General features: G+C 54.8%; 1 protein-coding gene across 2 annotated transcripts in view; it reads left to right on the top strand.

Moving 5' to 3' along the window:
• Positions 1 to 6,798: 6,798 nt before the first annotated feature.
• The window catches only part of PDE4A (phosphodiesterase 4A), a 46,591-nt gene continuing 32,471 nt past the window's right edge, over positions 6,799 to 20,918 (top strand). Inside the window, exons 1-2 of one of the 2 annotated variants that reach the window (XM_077859980.1) lie at positions 6,799 to 6,861; positions 7,512 to 7,711. In XM_077859980.1, coding sequence (XP_077716106.1) covers positions 6,814 to 6,861; positions 7,512 to 7,711 — 248 coding nt within the window. In that variant the 5' untranslated portion in view covers positions 6,799 to 6,813. Of the gene's footprint in view, positions 6,862 to 7,511; positions 7,712 to 10,621; positions 10,980 to 20,918 lie in introns of those variants that run through there. The other variant, XM_077859979.1, reaches the window with a different exon arrangement.

Here is a 20,918-nt window from a genome sequence, read left to right as displayed (position 1 = left end):
CCGGGCGCGCGCGCGCACGGACCCACACCCCAGCGGGTCTCACAATCGCGCACACACACATACACACACAACAGCAAACAAAGGGTCTGGACACCCCTGTCCCCTCCTGCCCTCAGGCCGGAGAGGGCGGGGCATTCCCTCCCCAGCCCCTCTCTGCAAGGTAAGCTTCGCGGCTGCGAGCTGCGGTGGGGAAGGGGACCCGGCACCCCGGAGGGAGGGGACCAGGACGCTGTGGGGTTTCCCGCTCCCCGAGAAAGCCGAGGCCCTGCGGTACGCCCTTTGGGGCCGGCCTCCCGGCTGTGGATGTGTGGAGAGGACCCCAGATGCTAGAGATTCCCGGGTTTCCGCGGAGCTCTTTCCGTGGCTTCCGAGACTGGAGCCGACCGGCCCCAGTGAAACGGGGTCCCAGGAGCCCTCCAGCTCCTAGAATTGGGGACAGGGCGCCGGAGGCTTCCCCATCAGCGCCAAGACTTTCCTAATCTGCCAGCACAGCATGTCCAGCTGGATACAGAGACAGAGCCCTCTGAGTTGCTTTGCACTGCCACTGGGTTTCTCACAGCACCTCCATCAGCGCATCTTCTGCCGTCTCTCTCTCTCTCTCTCTCTCTCTCTCTCTCTCTCGTACCTGCGAGGTGGGGGTGGGCGACTGGTAGTGGTCCTGTGGACTATCCAAGCTTTCTCTGCTGCATCCCACAGCCACACACTACTTAGCAGGGGTGGGACCCCGGCATCGGCTCTGCCTCCCTGAGCCTCGATTTCCCTCATCTGCTAAGTGGGTAATGACACCGAGGATTCCGTGAGGTCATGCATGGGAGCCTGCCTTTGCTCAGTCATTGATTTCTCTTAGCTCATTTGACACATATTTCCCAAGTGCCTACTACGTGCCACAGCACTGTAGCCAGGTGGTGGGGCTGTAGCAACCAATAAAAACAGCCAGCATTTGCTGTGCTTATATTCAAGGCTGAATGAGGGAGCAAGATCTGTGTGTAAAGAGAAGACTACCCACTGGTGAATTCAGAATCAGAATAAAGTCTAAAATTTCATAGGGCATAGAAAGGGACTGGAAGTAAGGGTGCTCCTGATGAAATGAGATTTCTGGCTGATACCTGTCTTCCTCATTCACTTAAGCTCCTCATATGAGGGCAGGGCCAGGTCCAGAACAGTGCCTGGCACACAGTGGGTGCTCAATAAAAGACTATTTCATAGTGCCTTAGGTCAGGAAGGAGGCTTATCATGAACCAATCCATCCTCCTTCCCATTTTACAGATGGTAGGTGAGTAGGTGAGTTCCTAAGACCCAGAAAAGGGGAAAGAGCTTGTCAAAGGCAATACAGGCAGTTGATGGAGTATCATCATTCCCATAAAGTGAGTGTGGCTGAGGGAATGGGAAAGAAAGAAAGTCAAGACCAGGTTTGAGCACAGGACCCTCCAGGAACCCATGATCCCCAGCCAGCTTCCACCTCTTTATACCCACAGACACAGCCATACTGTGATGAATAGCTACTCAACAAGCATTTATTCAGCACCTATGACTATATGCCAGGTGCTGGGGACACAGCAGGAAACAGAACAAAACTCTCTGTGCCCACAGGGGTGACATTTAATGGAGAAGCCAGAAAAAGAAACAACACAAACAAATATATAACAACAAATTCTGATTGGGACTGTGATAGAAATAGAAGGCTGTGTCAAAAGAGAAAAATGGAAGGGCCCACTTCAGGTTGGGTATCCAGGAAGGCCTCCTGGAATTGTTGAATTACTCTTCAAACATACGCACTTAAATCCAGACAGATAAAAATCATACTAACACCATATTTGGGCTGGAGCCAACATAGCTAAATAATGTGCCTGAGGCCACATAGCTAGTGAGTGACTGAGTAAACACTTGAACCCAGAACCTGCATTTCTCACTACTGTGAAATTCTGCTTCCCACTGCATCCACATGTGTGTATTCCCCACCCCCTCTTTCCCCACATATGCATTCATACCATGATGACACAGAGGCACATCCAGTCTCATTCCTACGTAGGCTGATGTAGCTTCGCCCTGTCACTACATACACTGCTGCAGGTATGCTCTGGTTTCAGCTCTGCGACACACACACTCATAGAAAGTTCCACTTGCTCAGCTGTAAACTCTCATGCACCCACACATGCATACACATACACATGCCTGGGGCCCCTGACAATCCTTCCTGGCCCTGCTTTATAGCTCCAGGAATAGAGCTGGTTAGTAACTATTCCTTCTCAGGCCTGAATGCTCTGGGCCAAGATGTGGATAAGGGGGCATTTGTCCTCACTTCCTTCCCTCTTGTTGGCCATCCATCCCTGCATCCTTCTCCCAAGGATGGTGGTCTTGGGCTTGGGTGAAGCCAGTGCTTTACTGTCAAGCGAGGCCAGGGGCTCCCAGGCTGGGCCACTAGCTGATTGTGCTGACAAGCTGGGATAAGGGAAGCAAGCCTCTCCCAGCCTGAGCCTGGTGCCAGCTGCCCAGAGCAACCTGCTCTGCCATCTGGACCCCCGTCCCCAGCCGGCCTGCTACCCAGGGGAGGGGAAGGCAGGCTTAGAGGCACCCCTCTACCTTGGGGACTCAGCCAGTTTGTGATGCCCTGCCTTCCATGCCTGGGGTTCTTCCAAGACTGGTTTCTGCAAACATGCACTGGTGTCCGGATAGCGGTGGTGTGTCTCTGCCCCTCTTCCCTGCACTTCAGGGCTCTGCTGGCCATCCACTCCTTCATTCTTTCCTTTATTCTGCAAATCCATGTGCTGTTCTAGGCCCTGGGGATCTGGCTACAGAATTTGAAGAGCCAAGGGCAAGGGGAAAATGCAAGGCTCCTGGTCAAAGTAATGAAGCATTTCAAGACAACAAGGGTGGTGCATTAAACCTAAGCGTGGGGCTGTGAGTGACTGCACAGGTCACATGTTTGTGAAGTTGGTTCTCGCTATAGATAAAACAAGACCGAAAAATCCCCTGCCCTCGTGGAAATCAGCCTGAGGACAGAAGAAATGTAAATATATGATATGCCAGGGATGACAGCTGAGAAGAAAGATAAAGCTGAGTGAGGGCGAAGGGGTGGAGGGAGGCATTTATGTCAGGGAAGCCCTTTGGAATGAAGTACCTTTGAGCAGAGGCCTGAGGAGGTAAAGGCATCAACTGGTTATTCAAGAGATATATGTGGAGCACCTACTGTATGCCAGCATTGTCCTGGGACTGCAGATCCAGCTGGAGACAGAACAGGCCAACAGCCTGACCTCAGGTCCTAATCCAAGGAAGGGCAACAGCTGATAAAAATAGTAGGTAAATTCTTTATCTTGTTAGAATGTTATAAGTCTAAAAGTAAAAGAAACAAACAAAATGAAAGCAGAGTCAAGGAGATGAGGAAGTGAGAGGAACACAGGATATCCGAACCTGGTTTTCTGGGTCAAGAGAACTGCAAATACAAAGGCCCTGAGGTCTGAATATGTTTGAAGTCTTTGAGGAACAGTGAGTCAGCTGGTAGGTTTAGGGGGTGGTTGGGGGGAAGTGAGGCTGCTGTCTTCCATGTCTGTCTATAGCTCCATGCAAACCAACAACAATGATGATCATTGTTATTATTACTAGGAAAGCGGGTACTGTTTTGTGAGCATCCACTGTGAACCAGGCACTGTGCTCAGAACCTTACATGCATTGCTTCACTTCATCCTCACAACAGTGCCCTCAGATAGGTATGGATATTATTCTCATTTTACAGATACGGGAACTGAGGCTCAGAGAGGCTGGGTGACTTGCCTGAGGACATACAGCTAATAAATGGCAGAGCTAGGATTTGAATGGAAGCCTGCCAGTGTAAATTTTTTTTTTAAAGATTTTATTTATTTATTCACGAGAGACACGGAGAGAGAGAGATAGAGGCAGAGACACAGGCAGAGGGAGAAGCAGGCCCCATGCACGGAGCCTGACGTGGGACTCGATCCCCGGTCTCCGGGATCACACCCCGGGCTGAAGGCGGCGCTAAACCGCTGAGCCACGAGGGCTGCCCTAAATTTTTTTTTTTTTTTTTTTTTTTAAGAAAGAGGGAGCACCCATGCTGCTTGGGGGTGGGGGTGGAGGAGAGGGAGTGAGAGAATCTTAAGCAGGCTCTATGCCCAGTGTAGGGCTCGATCTCAAGATCCAGAGATCATGACCTGAGCCAAAAGCAAGAGTCGGGTGCTTAACCGACTGAGCCACGTAGGCACACCTGTCAGTGTAATTTTGGAGGCTGGCCCTTACTACATGGCCCTTTCTCTGTCTGAATGCATGTATCTGACTTCATACAGAGAGAGGGAGTGCCTATTTTTCCCTGTGTCTATCTTATTCATTCCTTTATTCGTTCACCATTCATTGAGACCGTGTGTGGGGGACCATGATGAATGGGTACCATTTTTTTTTAATATTTTTTTTAATTTTTATTTATTTATGATAGTCACACAGAGAGAGAGAGAGAGAGAGAGAGGCAGAGACACAGGCAGAGGGAGAAGCAGGCTCCATGCACCGGGAGCCCGACATGGGATTCGATCCCAGGTCTCCAGGATCGCGCCCTGGGCCAAAGGCAGGCGCCAAATCGCTGTGCCACCCAGGGATCCCGAATGGGTACCATTTATACAGATAATTACAACTCAGAATGATGAACACTTTAAAGGGGACAGAATAAGCAGCAGTGGGAGCTCAGAACACGGACTGGCTCATTGGGCTGAGACGTGGAGGTGACCTTTAAGCTATTTTTATACATTCATCCATTTGCTCAACAACTGTCTGTCATAGGCTTGCCTAGGTTGGTGAGACAGTGTTTACACTCATTTCTACTAGTTGACACTGAACTAAAGTGAAGGATAGTGCAATAAGGCAAGAAAAAGAAAGAAGAGCCAAAGTAGAGGGTAAAGTAGCTAGTCTGTAGTGGATCTCACTAGGAACTTTATAATTATGCTATTATGTCCTCAAAATAATAACCAGACATTGAACAAATACTAAGAGCCTACTATGTTCCAGATTCAGTTCTAGGCACTGGAGATATGGTAATGAATAAGATAGATAAAATATTCTTGCCCTCCTGCAGCTGATATTCTAATGTGGGAAGAGACAATTAATGTAATAGATAAATTATATAGTACATTATGAAGTGATAAGACCTGTTAAAGGGGCACCTGGATGGCTCAGTGGTTGATCCTCTGCCTTCAGCTCAGGTTGAGATCCTGGGGGTCCTGGGATCAAGTTCCACATCAGGCTCCCCACAGAGAGCCTGCTTCTCCCTCCGCCTATGTCTCTGCCTCTCTCTGTGTGTCTCATGAGTAAATACATAAAAATCTCAATTAAAAAAAGAAAGACCTGGGACGCCTAGGTGCCGCAGCGGTTGGGCGTCCGCCTTTGGCTCAGGGTGTGATCCCGGGGTCCCAGGATCAAGTCGTGCATCAGGCTCCCTGCATGGAGCCTGCTTCTCCCTCTGCCTGTGTCTCTGCCTCTCTCTCTGTCTCTCATGAATAAATAAAATCTTAAAAAAAAAAAAGACCTGTTAAAAATAGAGCCAGATAAGTTAGGAGTCCTGAGGGGCTAGCAACTTTGAACAGGGATGAGATGGAGAGGAACTCCAGGAGAAATGCCTGAAAAGGTGAGATAGGCGCAAAGACCTAAAGAATGTGAGGAGCCTGTGGATATCAAAGGGAAGAGTTCCAGGCAGAACCAGCAGGTGCAAAGGCCCTGAGGTTAGAGCGTGCCTGGTTTGTCTAGAAACAGCCAAGAGACCAGTGTGGATAGAGCAGAGGCTCAGAGGGAGTGGTAAGAGGTGAGGACAGCGAGATGACTGGGCATATCATTCAGGACTGTGTGGGCCTCCTCTGAGGTAAAAGCCATGGAGGGCTCTGACCAGAGGAGGGACATGATCTGACTTGGGTTCTAACACCCTCTCTCAGGCTCAGATGTTGGTAGTATTAAGCACTTACTGAGTGCCAGAAGCTGACCTGTGCGCATTCAGCATGGTCTGGTCTCATGTCATTCTCACATGGACCCTGTAGGGATCGTCATTCCATTTCACAGAGGAGGAACTGAGGCTCAGAGAGTTTGTCATTGACCCATGGCCACACAGCAATAAATTCGCCGCACCTGGGGGCGAAGGTGAAGTGAGCCAGCCCCCCCCCCCCCCGCAGGCTTTTAGACCAGGATCGCCGGCAGCAGAGCGCGCTCATCCTCGGGAGCTGCGTCTGTGTCCCTGTCTGTCTGTTTCTATTTCCACGCGTCCCTGTCTGTCTCCGCGCGCCTCTGCTTGTGCGTCCCCCATCTGTGCCCAAGCCGCCGTCTCGCTGCGCCCGGCCCCCGCACCTCGCAGCTATTTCGGGTTTAGGCATAAAAGCCCAACAGCTCGGAGGAGACGCTTCCTCCGGCCCCCGGCTCGGACCACGCGCCACACGCGGCCGCCTCTGGGAGCTCCCGGTCTTCTCCGCGGGATCCCCAGGCCGGGGGAAGCCCCCGCGGGAGGGCGGGGTGGGGGCTGGGGCGACCCGGTCCCGAGGCTCCCGGCCCCCCAGTGGCCAACCGGGGCACTGACGCCGTCCAGACCCCAGCCGTGCGTCAGCTGTCGCTCTGGCAACGGGCGGGAGACGTCACCGGACGGGCAGTGCGTCAGCCATCTGCTGACGTCACGCCTCGGGAGAGCAAACTAGCGGGGGGGGGGGGCAGGATTCAGGCTCAGCCGGCAGGGGGAGCCCCAGGGCACTAATGGCGAATGCCTTCGGCTTGGTCCTTCAGGAGGCGCTGGCCCGGGCGGATATGACCTCCGCAGCCGCAGCAGCGCGCTAGGTTGGCGGGATGAAGAGGAGTCGCAGTGTCCTGTCGGTGGCTGGAACCGGGGACGAGGTGCGAGAGGCGGGGCCCGGGCTGGGGGCGGGGCTTGGGCCGCAGGGGACACGGGCGCCCTCTGTGTGGCTCACCAGGTGTGGCTTCACAGCCTCAAATCTGGGGAGGGTCCTCTCCTTGGCCTCAGTTTACTCCCTTGATTCCGTTATTTTCCTGCTGCCTGGATTAAGAGGTTCTCAGGCCAGCGACAGAAGGCGGGAGCTTCCAAGGGGCTGCCCAGGTGGGGAGAGGATTGTAGGGTGAGGGAGGGGTGCTGGGGGTAAGGTCTTGAGGGCCTGGGGGGAGGGGCACAGGCCATAAGGCCAGGAGGGGCCTCCTAGACGTGCAGGGTGACGATGTGTTAGAGGGTTCCACAGTGAGGCACAGACTGTACAGGCATGAGGGCCCAGAGCCCCAGGGCCAGAACATCAAAAGGGAGCCCTATAAGAATTAATGGCTGAGAAGGGACACCCCTCAGATGTAAGGGATGAAAAGCGCCCCTTGTGGGAGGGATCACCGAGTGGCTAAGATGTGAAGGGAACACAAGGAGGTTATATCCCCATCAGTCACTTTCTCAAGTGGCTAAGAAAGGGTGTTACTGGAGGGAGGGCCTCAGGGCCGCCTGGTCAGGCCATGCCCCCATCCAGTCCTTGGTCCTTGTCCCTCCTCAGAGGCCGTGGGAGACCCCCGAGCCCACCAGTGCCAACATGCTGGGGGCTGACCTCCGACGCCCTCGTCGTCGCCTTTCCACGGGGCCCGGGCTGGGCTGGGCGGACACGGAGCCCTCGGACCCTGGGGTCCCTCTGCCGCCAAGGCCCACCACGCTGCCACTGCTGGTCCCTCCTCGGATTTCCATCACCAAAGCAGACAGGTAGGCAGGAGGGGACGAGGCTCGGGGGTGGGGTGGAGATTCAGGGCCAGCGGGGATTGTGTCCAGCCACCAGCCCTTTCCGCGCTCCAGGCCCCTGGCCTTTCCCAAAAACCAGCCGAAACTTCTGGAGCCTTGTGGGTCAAGCTGTAACATCCCTTCCCCCAGGCTCCCCTTGCAGCCTCTAGGAATCCCTTCTTCCATTTTGCAGCCTCCTGAGTCAGCAAGAGGCAGGATTGTGGAAAGGGTTTCAGCCCTACAGTCCCCTGCCATGTCCTCACAATCAGACAGCTGGGACAGGTTAGGGAGTCGGTCTCCTACCAGGCAGCTGTGTGCCTCTATCTCCCCTCCTGGGAAGATCCACTTCCTCCCCCACCTTAGAGGGGATGGTGAGACCCTACAGGAGAGCTGGACTGGCAATTTTCTTTCTCTTGGGGGTAGATGGAAGAGATACGTGGGGGCTCCAGCTTGGCACACTTTCTTGCTCTTTCTCATTTGGGGTCCTCTGAGCCCCCATCTTGGTCGGAGGGTGAGTTCGAAAGCTGGACAGCTGAGCTTGCCCTGGCTGCTGGCCAGGCTCCTGCCCGCACTGCCCTCCTCAGGTCCCTGCTCTATGCAGCCTCAATCTTCCTATCCCCTCACCTACTCAATTGGAGGTCTCCAGGGTCTCTGCTTGGGTCTTGGGATAATGCTTCATTTCCAGATGGGGAAAGGAAGTGACTGCCATTCCCCCCTCCCTCGGTCTAATGTATCTCCCTCCAACTCCCCCTCCCCCCAAATCCTTCTACCCTCTTCCAGGTTCAGGTCCAGCCTGGCCTATCCCGGATTCAGACCAGAGTTCCAAACACCAGCCCTAGCCCACAGCCTTGCGGCCCTCTTCTGCAAACCGCCCCACCCCCACCCCGCTGTGGTCCACCCCTCTCTCCTCCGCCCCCCCATCCCTTGTTACCCACCCTGAGCTGCGGCCAATCCTATAGTCTCCACCTTCCCCCAGGAATTTGGTCCAGTCCAGGACCCTCAAATGATCTGGGTGGGCGGGGGGGGGGGGGGGGGGGGGAATCGCAGTCCTTGCCAATCCCCTAGAAACCGTTTTGAGTCTATACTGCGGGGGGAGGCAGAGGGTCCCCGAGAGAAGTGGGAGACACAGCTCTGGCTTCTGGGATACCCCGCGGCTGCTAATGCGGGGCCGGTTCTTGCTCCGCGTTCGCCCACGCCCGGAGCCCCCTCGGGCGGGGAGAAAAGCGGCTGTGGGGGTTGGAAACGGCCGCTTTTTTTTTTTTTTTTTTTTTATAACAACAGTGCTGGGGTGCGGGAGGGAGGAGGGCGGTGGCAGACGGCACGGCCTGCCCTGGGGAGTCCGTGGAGGGGGCGCGCGGGGGCGGGGACCTGGTTCCGGGGACGCGCATCAGAGCCGTTTAGAGTCCGAGCGCGCGTCGGCCCCGGGGGTGGGGCGCCCCGGCGATCGCGCTCCCAAAGCCCGGCCACCGCCAGGGCTCCGTCGCGGCCGGGGCGGCAGAGATGGGGGGAGGGTGGCGCTCGGATCCCGCTCGCTCTCCGCTCGCTCGCTCGGCGCGGCGCTGGGGGAGGCGGGAGCGTGAGTCACGGCGACTCCCGATTTAGGTGCCGGAAGGGGGGCTCTGCTGGCGGGGGCCGCGGGGAGGAGGCGCGGCTGTTTACTCGCCTGAAAAGGGCATGGGGGTGCATCCCGCGGCTGCCGGAGACCTGCCTCAGTTTACCTCCTGCGGAAGCGCTCTGCAAGAGGCAGCGACGCACAGAGCGGTGGGCGGCAGCCGCGGTGTCCTCCTGGAGCCACACGGGAACCAAAGGGACACACCCCAGAAACACCCCAAAGCGGCCCTCAAGCCGACCACACACACACACACACACACACACACACACCAACACATACAGACTCCCTCAGACACCACAGTCAAACAGCCAAATTGCCTGCACAACTCCGCAAGCGCGGACCGACCACAATACACACCCAAACGCGTGGGTACACATGCACAGCCCCAGGCCGCCAGAACAGACCCCACAGCGGCGCACACCCTCCAAACAAGCAGCACACGTGCGCACACATCCTTCACCCACAGACACACAGATACACACACAGCGAAATCCAGAGAAACAGGCAGACCGCAGCAGCCAACCACGTGCGCGCACACACTTCCAGCCGACACCAAAAACACAGACAACCCTCGGAAGGGGCCACGTGCGCGCACATCCCGCCCTGGGCACGCGCCATCACCACCCTCCGACCCACCAACAGGAGAATCCCCGAACGTCGCCGCTGCCAGCCGCAGAGCCCGCGTCGGCGGCCCCGGGACCACTCCCCACGCGCTCCCCCCGGCCTGAGGCAGCGGCGAGGACACGCCAGCATCGGGCTCCGCCCCCGCCATGATGGACGGACTGACTGACACACCGGCAACCAGTCGGGTGTCTCCTTCCTGATCGGATTAACCGTTTAACTCCTTCTTTCCCGTGCACGCCGCGGCTAGGCAGGGCGCTCCGGAGAGAGCCGAGTTCCGGCGCCCCCTCCCCTCCGGGAGCGGGGCTCTGCGTGGGCGGGAGGGCCCCCCTCCTTGGGTGGCTGCCCCCCACTGGCCCGGACGGAGGAGGAGGAGGGGGGCGGCGCTGACAGAGCGGCGGGCGGGGGGCGGGGAGGGGCGGGACGGGGCGGGGGAGCCGGGGCTGGCGCGGAGCGGGGTGCCGAGCGCGGAGAGCGCTGCCGGGCGCCGAGCGGAGCGCCAGCCGCCGACAGAAAGCCGCGGCGCCCGGCCCCGGGGGCGATCGGCCCGTAGCGCCCCCGGGTCTGTCCCCGGGGCGCCATGGCCCCACCGAGGCCGGGCGCACCCGCGGGCCCTCGGGCGCGTCGGCTAGCGCGCCGCTGAGCAGGGTGAAGCTCGGAGAGGCCGGGGCCCCCCGGGGCGCAGGAGGGGGTCGGCGCCATGGAGCCCCCGGCCGCCCCCTCGGAGAGGAGCCTGTCTCTGTCTCTGCCTGGGCCCCGGGAGGGCCAGGCCACCCTGAAGCCGCCCCCCCAGCACCTGTGGCGGCAGCCGCGGACCCCCATTCGTATCCAGCAGCGCGGCTACTCCGACAGCGCGGAGCGCGCAGAGCCCGAGCGGCCGCCACACCGGCCCATAGAGCGCGCCGACGCCGTGGACACCGGCGACCGGCCCGGCCTGCGCACTTCCCGCATGTCCTGGCCCTCGTCCTTCCACGGTACCGGCACCGGCAGCGGCGGCGCGAGCGGAGGCAGCTGCAGGCGGTAAGACTCCGGGCTGCAGACGCGCGTGGAGCGGATAGGCGCGCAGAGAGGACGCAACTCGCCCCGCTGACCGCAGGGGGCGCTGCGCTGCGGGTGGAGTCCGAGTGACTGGCGGGGGTGTGGAGGTGGGGGGAGTTCTACCGTGGGGGCGTCCGGGACGCGACCCTGGTGGCTCCTTGTGTACGAGCACCCTTCCCACTGAAGCTGGTCCTGGGATCAACTTAGGGGGCGCCATGCTGCGTGTTGTATTAACGGCGGCTTGGTTGAGGGCTGCGGCTTTGGGAGTCTGTACCATAGTTGTTGACAGCGCAGGGTACTTGAAGGGACTTTCCCGGGGGCACTGTACTGGCAGCTGGATTCACTATGTTTGTCGACGACCTCGAGGGCACTGTCGGTGGTGCCTCCTAGGTTCACGATGTTTCCTCCAGGCCGAGGGGCTCTTGGGGTTCTTCTAGGGAAAGGAGGACTGTATGGGGGGGGGAATGGAAGATTCACGCTTGAGCAGCTCGGGTCAGAAATCTAGGGGGAGCCTCTTCAGGGAGCACTGAGGTCTGTGTGCTGGCTTGGGGCTCCCTCTGTGGGCAGGAGTGTTAGGGTTCAGTAGCTGCCCAGAGGGAGGTAACAGTGCCCAGAGGGTGCACAGTCCTCACACAGGGTAAGGGAATCCCTGCCTCTAGGAGCAGACAGTGTTAGTGAGGGGTGGTGTTGGACTGGCTCTGATGGCATCCTCTCACTGACCTGGGTTGGCTCCCGCTGTTGGGGTAGACTAGCTGTGTCTGCCTTAGCTACATGCTCTGCCTGGGTTTCTGGGGTCCTGTGACTGTGACATGGGATTATGTGTGCTCCAGGGACAGTGATTATGGCAGTGGAACCATATGTGCTTCTGAGACAGTGATTGTGGCAGCATGACTGTGTGCTTCAGGACAGTGTAGTTGTGACACAGTGTAGGCTTCCAGGACAGTAATCATGACAATATGACTTGTGTATTGAAGGGCCACAGGAATTGTGACAATATGACCGTGTGAGCACCCAGCACCATGATTATGTGACTGTGCTTCCGGGACAACGATTGTGACAGTGACTGCGTGTGCTCTTGAGGCACTGATTGTGACAGTATGTACTCCTGGAAGGCAGTGATGGTGGCTCTGTGATGTGTACATTCTGGGACAGTGGTCATGTCAGCGGTACTGTCTGTGCTCCCAGGGATGCTGATAGAGACACTGGCGTGCTCTCAGCTGCCTCTGTTCCCTGTATCTGGGAGTCGTCTGACTTCTGGGGTGTGCTCCTGGCTGCCTGGTGTACTGTCCTCTAACCACCCCATGTTTCTCGTTACAGATCTGCTCCAGTGTTGCTTGGGGGTCTGTGTGTGCTCTGGTGACATGTGTGACTGAGAGCTTTGACTTTGTGCTTTGTCTGACCCCCATGGGTGCCCCTCTGCTTGGGATGTCGCTAAGACGATCAGATTCCGGCCTCTCACTCCCGGAGTTCCCCCTCTAGGCTGTGATCCTACAGTCCTTGCTCTCTCTAGGGGTTTCTAGCCAGCCCTACGACCTCACAAACCACTCCCACCCACTCCCCAGCTCCAGCCTCAGCCCCCAGGCAGGAAGCATGTGCCGGGGCCCAAAACACACGGCCTGCTATCTCCCAGAGGGAACTGGAGAGAAGCTGAAGAAAAACAAAAGCTGGAATCAACAGGAAATGCCAAGACCGGGGGCTGCGCCAAACTGGCTCAGGTCACTGTCCTAAGAGACCAATGAAGGAGTGGGGTACTGCGGGGAGGAGCTGGGCCCGCTTCCTTTTAAAGGCCTCAGGGACTCCCCCTGCCTTGGTCTCTGGGGTGCTGACTCCCTGGGGACAGTGGCTGAGTGGTAATAATCATCATTATCTTAGTGGTATCCATCTTCTAATGGCTCACTCTCAGGCTCCCCTCATCTTGGGTTTCCAGTGCCTCAGGAGGTATTCCTGTTGGACAGACTGGGGCCCAGAGGAGCAAGACACCCCTCCTTCATGCCCAAGCTCACACAAGCAGGAGATGGCAAAGCTGAGATCCCAACACCCGGCTATCTGATGCCTGGGGTCCTGGCACATGTCTTGCCCTCTCCTTGCCTCAGTTTCCCCATCTGTAAAGTGGGGCTGTTGGCACTGCTCTGTTGCCCGCAGCAGAGGTGGTGGTGGTGGTGGTGGTGGTGGTGTGTGTGTTTGTGAGTTCTGTGAGATTGGGGATGTGTGTAAAGGGCTTAACACAGTGAGTGCTCAGTAGATAGTCACTCAGGGACCTGGACTCAGGAGAGGAGGTGGGGCTTGCATAGACCCTGCTCCTCCACGGTGGGAAGAAAAAAACGGAACCTCAACCACATCCCTTCAGGGCTCAGGTTTCTGTTTCACTGTGGGCCTGTGTAGCCTCCAGGGGCTTCGTCGGGAGGGAAGGCATGGGTGCCAGCGTCCTCCCCCCACCCTTAGACAGAAGGAGGAAGGGGGAACTGAGAGGCCTCCAGTGGGAACCTTGCTGCTTAGAATGGGCTTTCTGCCAGCCTGTTTCTCCAGAAAGGGGGTTCTCTGAGTGCACACAGGGCGTTCCAATGCTACCCACGTTGCAGTTCCTGCAGCCACCAAAAAGGGGATCCAGACAGCCCTAGACTTGAGTCACAGGAACCCCCAGAGAGAGGGCACTGCCCTCCATCTGAGATGGCATCCACAACCCCCCTCCAGACCTGGGGATGTATGAGCCTGTGCTCCTGGCGCCCTGCGGGGCTGAGTCACGGCACCACAACGATCTGTCAAGAGGCAGATGGAGCTGGAGGAAGAGAAAGAGTGCGATGGTAGTGGGGGCGGGGGGGGGGGCTTGCCTGAATTGGGGGCGGGGCCAACGTACCAGCCTCTACCCCCCACCCCCAAGCCCGCCCCGTGCCCCTCTGTCTCCGCAAAGTCTTCCCGCCCGGGGAGGCGCCGCGGGACCCCAGGAAGGGGCGGAGGCCGCCGAACTGGGGTCTGTCTCTGGCCGGTGGCCTGTGTCTCCACTCGGGTCCGCGCCTCCCCTCCTCTCTGGCTCTCGCGTATCCCTGGCCTTGCCCTGGGAGCGGGTCCCTCCGCGCGCCCCTCCCTCCGCGCGCCCTCTGCTGGGGGACGAGAAAGGCACAGGCTGTGTGCGCCTTCCGAGTGCGGGCCCGCCTGGGCGGGACTCCAGTCCCCGAGCGGGGCACAGTCGCCGCCGCCACTGCCGGGCGCCCCGGGTTATTATTTCCTGCTTATCGAGCGCCTCGGAGAGTGGGCGCCAGGCCGGCCGGCCGCAGGCTGCGGGGGAGGCCCCGGGCCTCCCCGGGCGGGACCAGGCGGCTCTCCCCGTCCAGCCGAGCGCAGTGGAGACGGCCGCCTGGCGGACGCAGAGCAGCTTGGCGGAGAAGTTGCGCACGCGGGGTTCCCGGCTCACCTCCGCGCTCCTGGCTGCCGCTGCCCCTGTCCCTGCCAGGGCCTCGCAACACCGACCCGCGTGCTCACCCCCAGCGTCTCTGGCTCGCTATTCCTGCCGAGGAAACAGAAGTGACTTGCCCAAGGTCGCACAGCGAGTTGGGGTTAAAACCCAGGTCTCCTGGACTCCAGATGGGTGGGTGAGAATCAGGTTGTAGCCCTGCCCCCTGACTCGCTGTGGGACTAGGAGCCCACCATCATGCCCCCCTGGGCCTCAGTGTTCTTACTAAACCCGCGTGCATAAGATCTGCCCGCCCCCCGGGCTGTGGTAAGGCTCAGATGGCTGACGTTGGGGCCGGGCAGCCAGGAGCTGGTGTTTGGAGAACTGCGCTTCTGCAAAGTGCATCTCTCTGACGTCGTCGGCAGACAAAAGGGGGGTGTCCTCCAAACCACAATCCTGGGCTCTGGCTGCCAGGGCACACCCCTCCTTCCTTCACTAGTCACAGATTGACTGGCAGGCTCCTCTGAGTTGGAGGTAGGGCTTTGGTGCTGGGGGGACAGGGTGAGGACAGAGTTTGGGGGGGCATCTGAGCCCACTATCTTCACTCCTGAGTAAGAGCTCCAATCCAGCCTTGGCCCTTGACTTGCTGTGGGCCCTGAGGAAAGGATTTGCCTACCTGAGCCTTTGATTTTGATTCCACGGGCAGTGATTGAGCCTCTTCAGGCTGTGGCAAGGAATGAGACAGACCCACAGTCCCTGCTGTCCTGGAGTTCTCAAGCTAGTAGATGAGGAAGAAATAACAAGTAAAGGCATGTGATAATTCTGGTCACACATGGGACAGGAAGAAAAGAGGGACCCTGAGGTCAAGGAAGGGCTCTCTGAAGAGGTGAAATTTTAGTACAGACCTAAATGAAGTAACATCAGATGCGAAGTAAGCCTAAGGGAAGACGGTGACAAGCAGAGGGAACAGCCAGTTCAAAGGTCCTGGGGTAGGAGCCAATCTGTTATGTCAGGGGAAAAGCAGAGGGGTGGCAAGTGTGGCAGAGGCAGAGTGAGCAAGAGATGAGTGGAAGGAAATGAGGCAGGGAAGTAACAGGGCACTCGCGTAGGGCCTTACAGGCTATGGTCAGCATTGGCTTTAGGCCTTAGGTTATCTCTGCCTTTTTAGGAAAGGACAAAAGTCACTGAGCTGGGAGGAGATTGAACCATGAAGGGCCTGTGTAGCCTAGTGGCTAAAATCCCAGTCTCAGGATCCCTGGGTGGCGCAGCGGTTTAGCGCCTGCCTTTGGCCCAGAGCACAATCCTGGAGACCTAGGATCGAATCCCACATCGGGCTCCCGGTGCATGGAGCCTGCTTCTCCCTCTGCCTATGTCTCTGCCTCTCTTTCTCTCTCTCTCTGTGTGACTATCATAAATAAATAAAAAAAGATTTAACGATTAAAAAAAAAAAATCCCAGTCTCTGGAGTCAGAGAACTGGACTCATCATCTAGCTCTGCTTTTTCCAGTTTGGGTGACCCTGGCCATGTCATTTCCCCTTCCTGGGCCTCAGGTACCCTGTCTCTGAAACAGGTCAATTCAGAACCTTATTTCCAAATTCTGTCCTGAGGAGTCAGCGAAACAATGGAAGGGAGCCTAAGGGCAGGTAAACAAGAATGCTCTTCCTTTCTGTTTTGTACCTGGACCTAGGGGTCCCAGTGGCCAGTGCAAGGGTCTTAGTGCTTTTAGACCAGGAATTTTCACTTGAAAGTGATTCTGGCCTCCAGGGACATGTGTGACACAATGCCTGAAGACATTTTTTTTGAGAGGATTTTATTTATTTATTTGACACAGAGAGTGAGAGAGCACAAGCAGGGGGGAGCAGCAGAAGGAGATGGAGAAACAGGCTCCCCATTGAGCAGGGGCCTGATGTGGGGCTCCATGTGAGGCTCGATGTGGGGCTCTGTCCCAGGACCCTGGGATCATGACCTAAACCCAAGGCAGACGCTTAACCAACTGAGCCACCCAGGTGCCTCGGCTGGAGACATTTTAATGATTGAGGGGGGGTGCTACTGGCTACTAGTGGACAGGATTATCTGGCCTTAAATGTCAGTAGTGCCAAGATTGGGAAACCCTGCATTCCCAACAAGGTGTTATCACCACAAAGGGGCGAAAATTGGTTCTTGGGTGGATGTATGTAGGAAAAATAAAACAACTTACATTTATCTATAAAGCCCCAAATACACACAAGCAGATATGCAGTACAGGCATACCTCGCCTCATTACACTTCACAGATTCTGCATTTTTTACAAATTGAAGGCTTGTGGCAACTCTGCGTTGAACAAGTCCATTGGTGCATTTTCCCAATAGCATTTGCTCACTTTGTTTCTGTAGGTCACATTTTGATCATTCTTGCAAGTTTCAAACTTTTTCATCGTTATATTTATTGTGGTCATGTGTGATCAGTTTGATGTTACTAGTGTAGTCATTTGGGGGTACCATGAACTGAGCCCATAGCAGTCGGCAAACTAAATAGATGCGTGTCGTTGTGTGTGTGTGTGTGTGTGTGTGTGTGTGTGTGTGTTTTGACTGCTCCACCATCCAGCTGCTTCCCAGGTCTCCCTTTCCTTGCGCCTGAGACGTGGCAATATTGAAATTAGGCCAATTAATCACCCTGATGGCCTCTAAGTGTTCAAGTGAAAGGAAGAGTCACACAAGTGTCTCGATTCCAATCAAAAGCCAGATATGATTAAGCTTAATGAAGAAGGTATATTGGAAGCTGAGACAGACCAGAAGCTAGGCCTCTCGTACGTACGGGTTAGCCAGGTTGTGAATGCAAAGGAGAAGTCTTGAAAGAAAATAAGGGTGCCGCTCCAGGGAACACAAGGATGTTAAGAAAGCAAAACAGCGTTATTGCTGATTTGGAGAAAGTTCAAGTGGTCTCGATAGATCAAATGAGCCACAACACTCCCTTAAGCCGAAGCCTAATCCAGAGCAAGGCCCTCACTCTCTTCAGTTCTGTGGAGGCTGAGGGAGGCGAGGAAGCTGCAAACCAGTTTGAAGCTACCGGAGGGTTGGTTCGTGAGGTTTAAGGAAAGAAGCCATTTCTATTATATAAAAGCAAAGGTGCTGATGCAGCAGCTGCAGCAAGTTATCCAGAAGCCTGGGCTAAGATAATTAGCGAAGGTGGCTGCCCTAAACACTTTTCAATGTAGTCAAAGCAGCCTTCTATTGGAAGATGCCATCCAGGACTTTCATAGCTAGAGAGGAGAAGTCAGTACCTGGCTTCAGAGCCTCAAAGGACAGGGTTAATGCGGTTAGTGACTTCAAGTTAAAGCTAATGTTCAGTTACCATCCTGAAAATCCCAGGGCCCTTAAGAATTATGCTAAACCTCTCCTGTCTGCTTTGAAAATGGAACAACAGGGCAGCCCTGTTGGCTCAGTGGTTTAGTGCTGCCTTCAGCCCAGGGTGTGATCCTGGAGACCCCGGGATCCAGTCCCACATTGGGCTCCCTGCATGGAGCCTGCTTCTCCCTCTGCCTGTGTCTCTGCCTGTCTCTGTGTCTCTCATGAATAGATAAAATCTTAAAAAAAAAAAAAAAGTAAATGGAACAACAAAGCCTGGATGACAGCACCTCTGTGTTTTGGGTTTTTTAAAAAAAATTTTAAAAGATTTTAAATTGATTTATTCACGAGACACACAGAGAGAAAGGCTGAGACACAGGCAGAGGGAGAAGCAGGCTCCCTGCAAGGAGCCCGACGTGGGACTCAATCCCGGACCCCGGAATCACACCCTGAGCCAAGGGCAGCCACCGCTGAGCCACCCAGGTGTCCCAGCACATCTGTTTAAAACATGGTTTACTGAGTATTTTGAACCCACTATCGAGACTGATTGCTAAGAAAAGAAAGGAAGAAAGAAAGAAAGAAAGAAAGAAAAGAAAGAAAGAAAGAAAGAAAAAAGAAAAGGAAGGAAGGAAGGAAGGAAGGAAGGAAGGAAGGAAGGAAGGAAGAAAGAAAGAAAGAAAGAAAGAAAGAAAGAAAGAGAGAGAGAGAAAGGTTCCTTTCAAAATATTACTGCTCACTGATAATACACCTGGCCACTGATGAGCTCTGACAGAGATGTAGTGAGATTAATGTTGTTTTCATGCCTGCTGACACAACATTCATTCTCCAGCCCACGGATTAAGGAGTAATTTTTGACTTTCAAGTCCTATTATTTGAGAAATACATTTCATAAAGCTATAGCTGCTGTGGACAGTGACTCCTCTGATGGATCTGAGCAAAAGGGATCAAACACCTTCCGGAAAGGATTCACCATCCTAAATGCCGTTATGGACATTCTGACTCATGGGAAGAGGTCAAAATGTTGACAAGTACAGGAGTTTGGAAGAAGTGGATCCCAACCCTCATGGATGACTTTGAGGGGTCCCAGACTTCAGGGGAGGAAGCAACTGCACGTGTGGTGGGAACAGCAAGAGGAGTAGAATTAGGAGGTGAGCCTGAAGATGGGTCCCCATTGCTGCAATCTCATGATCAAACTGGAACGGAAGACGAGTGGCTTCTTATGGATGAACCAAGCCTGAGGTTTCTCCAGGTGGAATCTGCTTCTGGTGAAGATGCTGTGAAGATTGTTGAATGATAAGATTTTAGAATATTACATATAGTTGATAAAGCAGTGGCAGAATTTAAGAAGATTCACTTCAATTTTGAAAGAAGTTCCACTGTGGGTAAAATGCTATAGAACAGCATCATACACTATAGAGACCCTGCAAATGCTCCTAAAAGCAAAACTCAATCCATGTGGCAAACTTTATTGTTTTCTTATTTTAAGAGATTACCACAATCACCCTGATCGGTCAGCAACCATCAACATTGGGGCAAGACCCTGCACCAGCAGAGATTATGACTCGCTGAAAGCTCAGATGATGGTCAGCATTTTTAAACAATAAAGTATTTTTAAATTAAGGTATGTACACATTTTTAGACGTAGGGCTATTGCACACTTAGTGTAGACACCAGTGTAGTATAAACATGACTTTTATATGCACTGGGAAACCACAAAATTCATCTGGCTCGCTTAGTTGTGATGTTCACTTTATTGGAATGGTCTGGAGCCAAACCTGCAATATTTCTGAGGTATACCTGTGTATGAGTGGCTGTGACATTTCATAAAGAAGGCTATTTCATAGAGAAGGGACTGTCCAAGCAGGCTATTCCTTGGGGCAGTGTTGGGGATAATGAAATAAAGGGTGGCAAACACTGGTGTAGAGCCTGACTCAGACACTCATTGGCTGTGTGACCTTGAGCAGCTTGTTTCTCTCCAAGACTCAGTTTTCCCATCTGTAAAATGGGGACAACAACATATCACTTTGCAGGTATTTTATGAGGAATAAATGAGATCAGAACTAGAGGTGCTGAATGTCCAGGAGGCATTCTGAAGGCTAGTTGCTGTCATCACCACCATCGTCATCATCTTCCTCATCATCATCATCATCTGTACCCTGTGGCGAGTACAGTGGCTTGCACATTACAAGCTCTCCAAAAAAATGTTTTGTCAGGTAATCATAGCTAACATTCAGTGAATGCTTTACTATCCCCAAATGCTTTGTGAGCCTTTTTTTTTTTCTTTTTTACATGTCCACCCATGAGATGCATAGTATCATTATGCCAATTTTACAGGTGGGAAAACTGAGGCTTAGTGAAATAACTGGCCCAAAGTCAAATGGCTAAGAAGTGCTGGAGGCCTGACTCAAACCTAGGCCAGCTAATTCTGGAGCCCAAGACAAGGGAGCCAACAGGTAGAGAAAGAAAGGTATTTACAGAGGTAGGGCCCTAAAATAGAGATTTGCTCCAATTTTCTTATCTAAAACAAGTTTCTCCCCCTTCCTAACCCCAAAGAGCCACAGGTAGGTTGGGGTAGTCTCTGAAATTATAACCAGCTGGCTAGCTTTGTTCTAGAATCTTCAACTCCTCAGTCTCATTCTTCATCTGTGAAAGGCGGTAATGTGCCCCCCACAGAGTCACACTGGCTGGGTATGCAGTGCCACCACAGGAGCCCCAGAAAGTCCCTATCGGCCTGTACTGCTCTGCTAAGGGGAGGTCAGCTTCTTGGGGCCACCTCATGAGCTGAGGAGGGCCCCAATTCTAAGATGCCTCAGAGACTAAGGAGTGGCAGGACTGGGGGAACCTTAGGAGTGTCTAGGGGCTGTGAGCACCCTCAGCTTCTAGCGGTGTCTCTGAGTTATAAGGTATGTTTCAGAAGCTGTGAGGGGCATTCTGGAGGTATCCCCAAGAATTGTGGGTTCATCTTGGTTTTGGAAGGTAGCCTAGGAACTGCGGAGGAATCTAGTTGTGCCCTTGGTGCCTATGGGGTATCCTAGGATTTGGGGGGCAGCTACATAGTTATGGGAATAGTCCTTGAGTCCGAAGAACCCCTGAGGTTATTTCAGTGTCTTTGAACTTATGGGGGCACCTCAGGAATACTGTGGAGCCATTTAGGGATTGGGGGACATCCAAGGGACTGTGGAAACGTTCTTAGGATCTGTGAGGGATCCT

The sequence above is a fragment of the Canis aureus genome, chromosome 19, assembly GCF_053574225.1.
Source record: "Canis aureus isolate CA01 chromosome 19, VMU_Caureus_v.1.0, whole genome shotgun sequence".
Taxonomy (NCBI): domain Eukaryota; kingdom Metazoa; phylum Chordata; class Mammalia; order Carnivora; family Canidae; genus Canis; species Canis aureus.
Note: the sequence above shows the minus strand (reverse complement) of the source record. Positions and strands in the feature narration are given on the sequence as shown.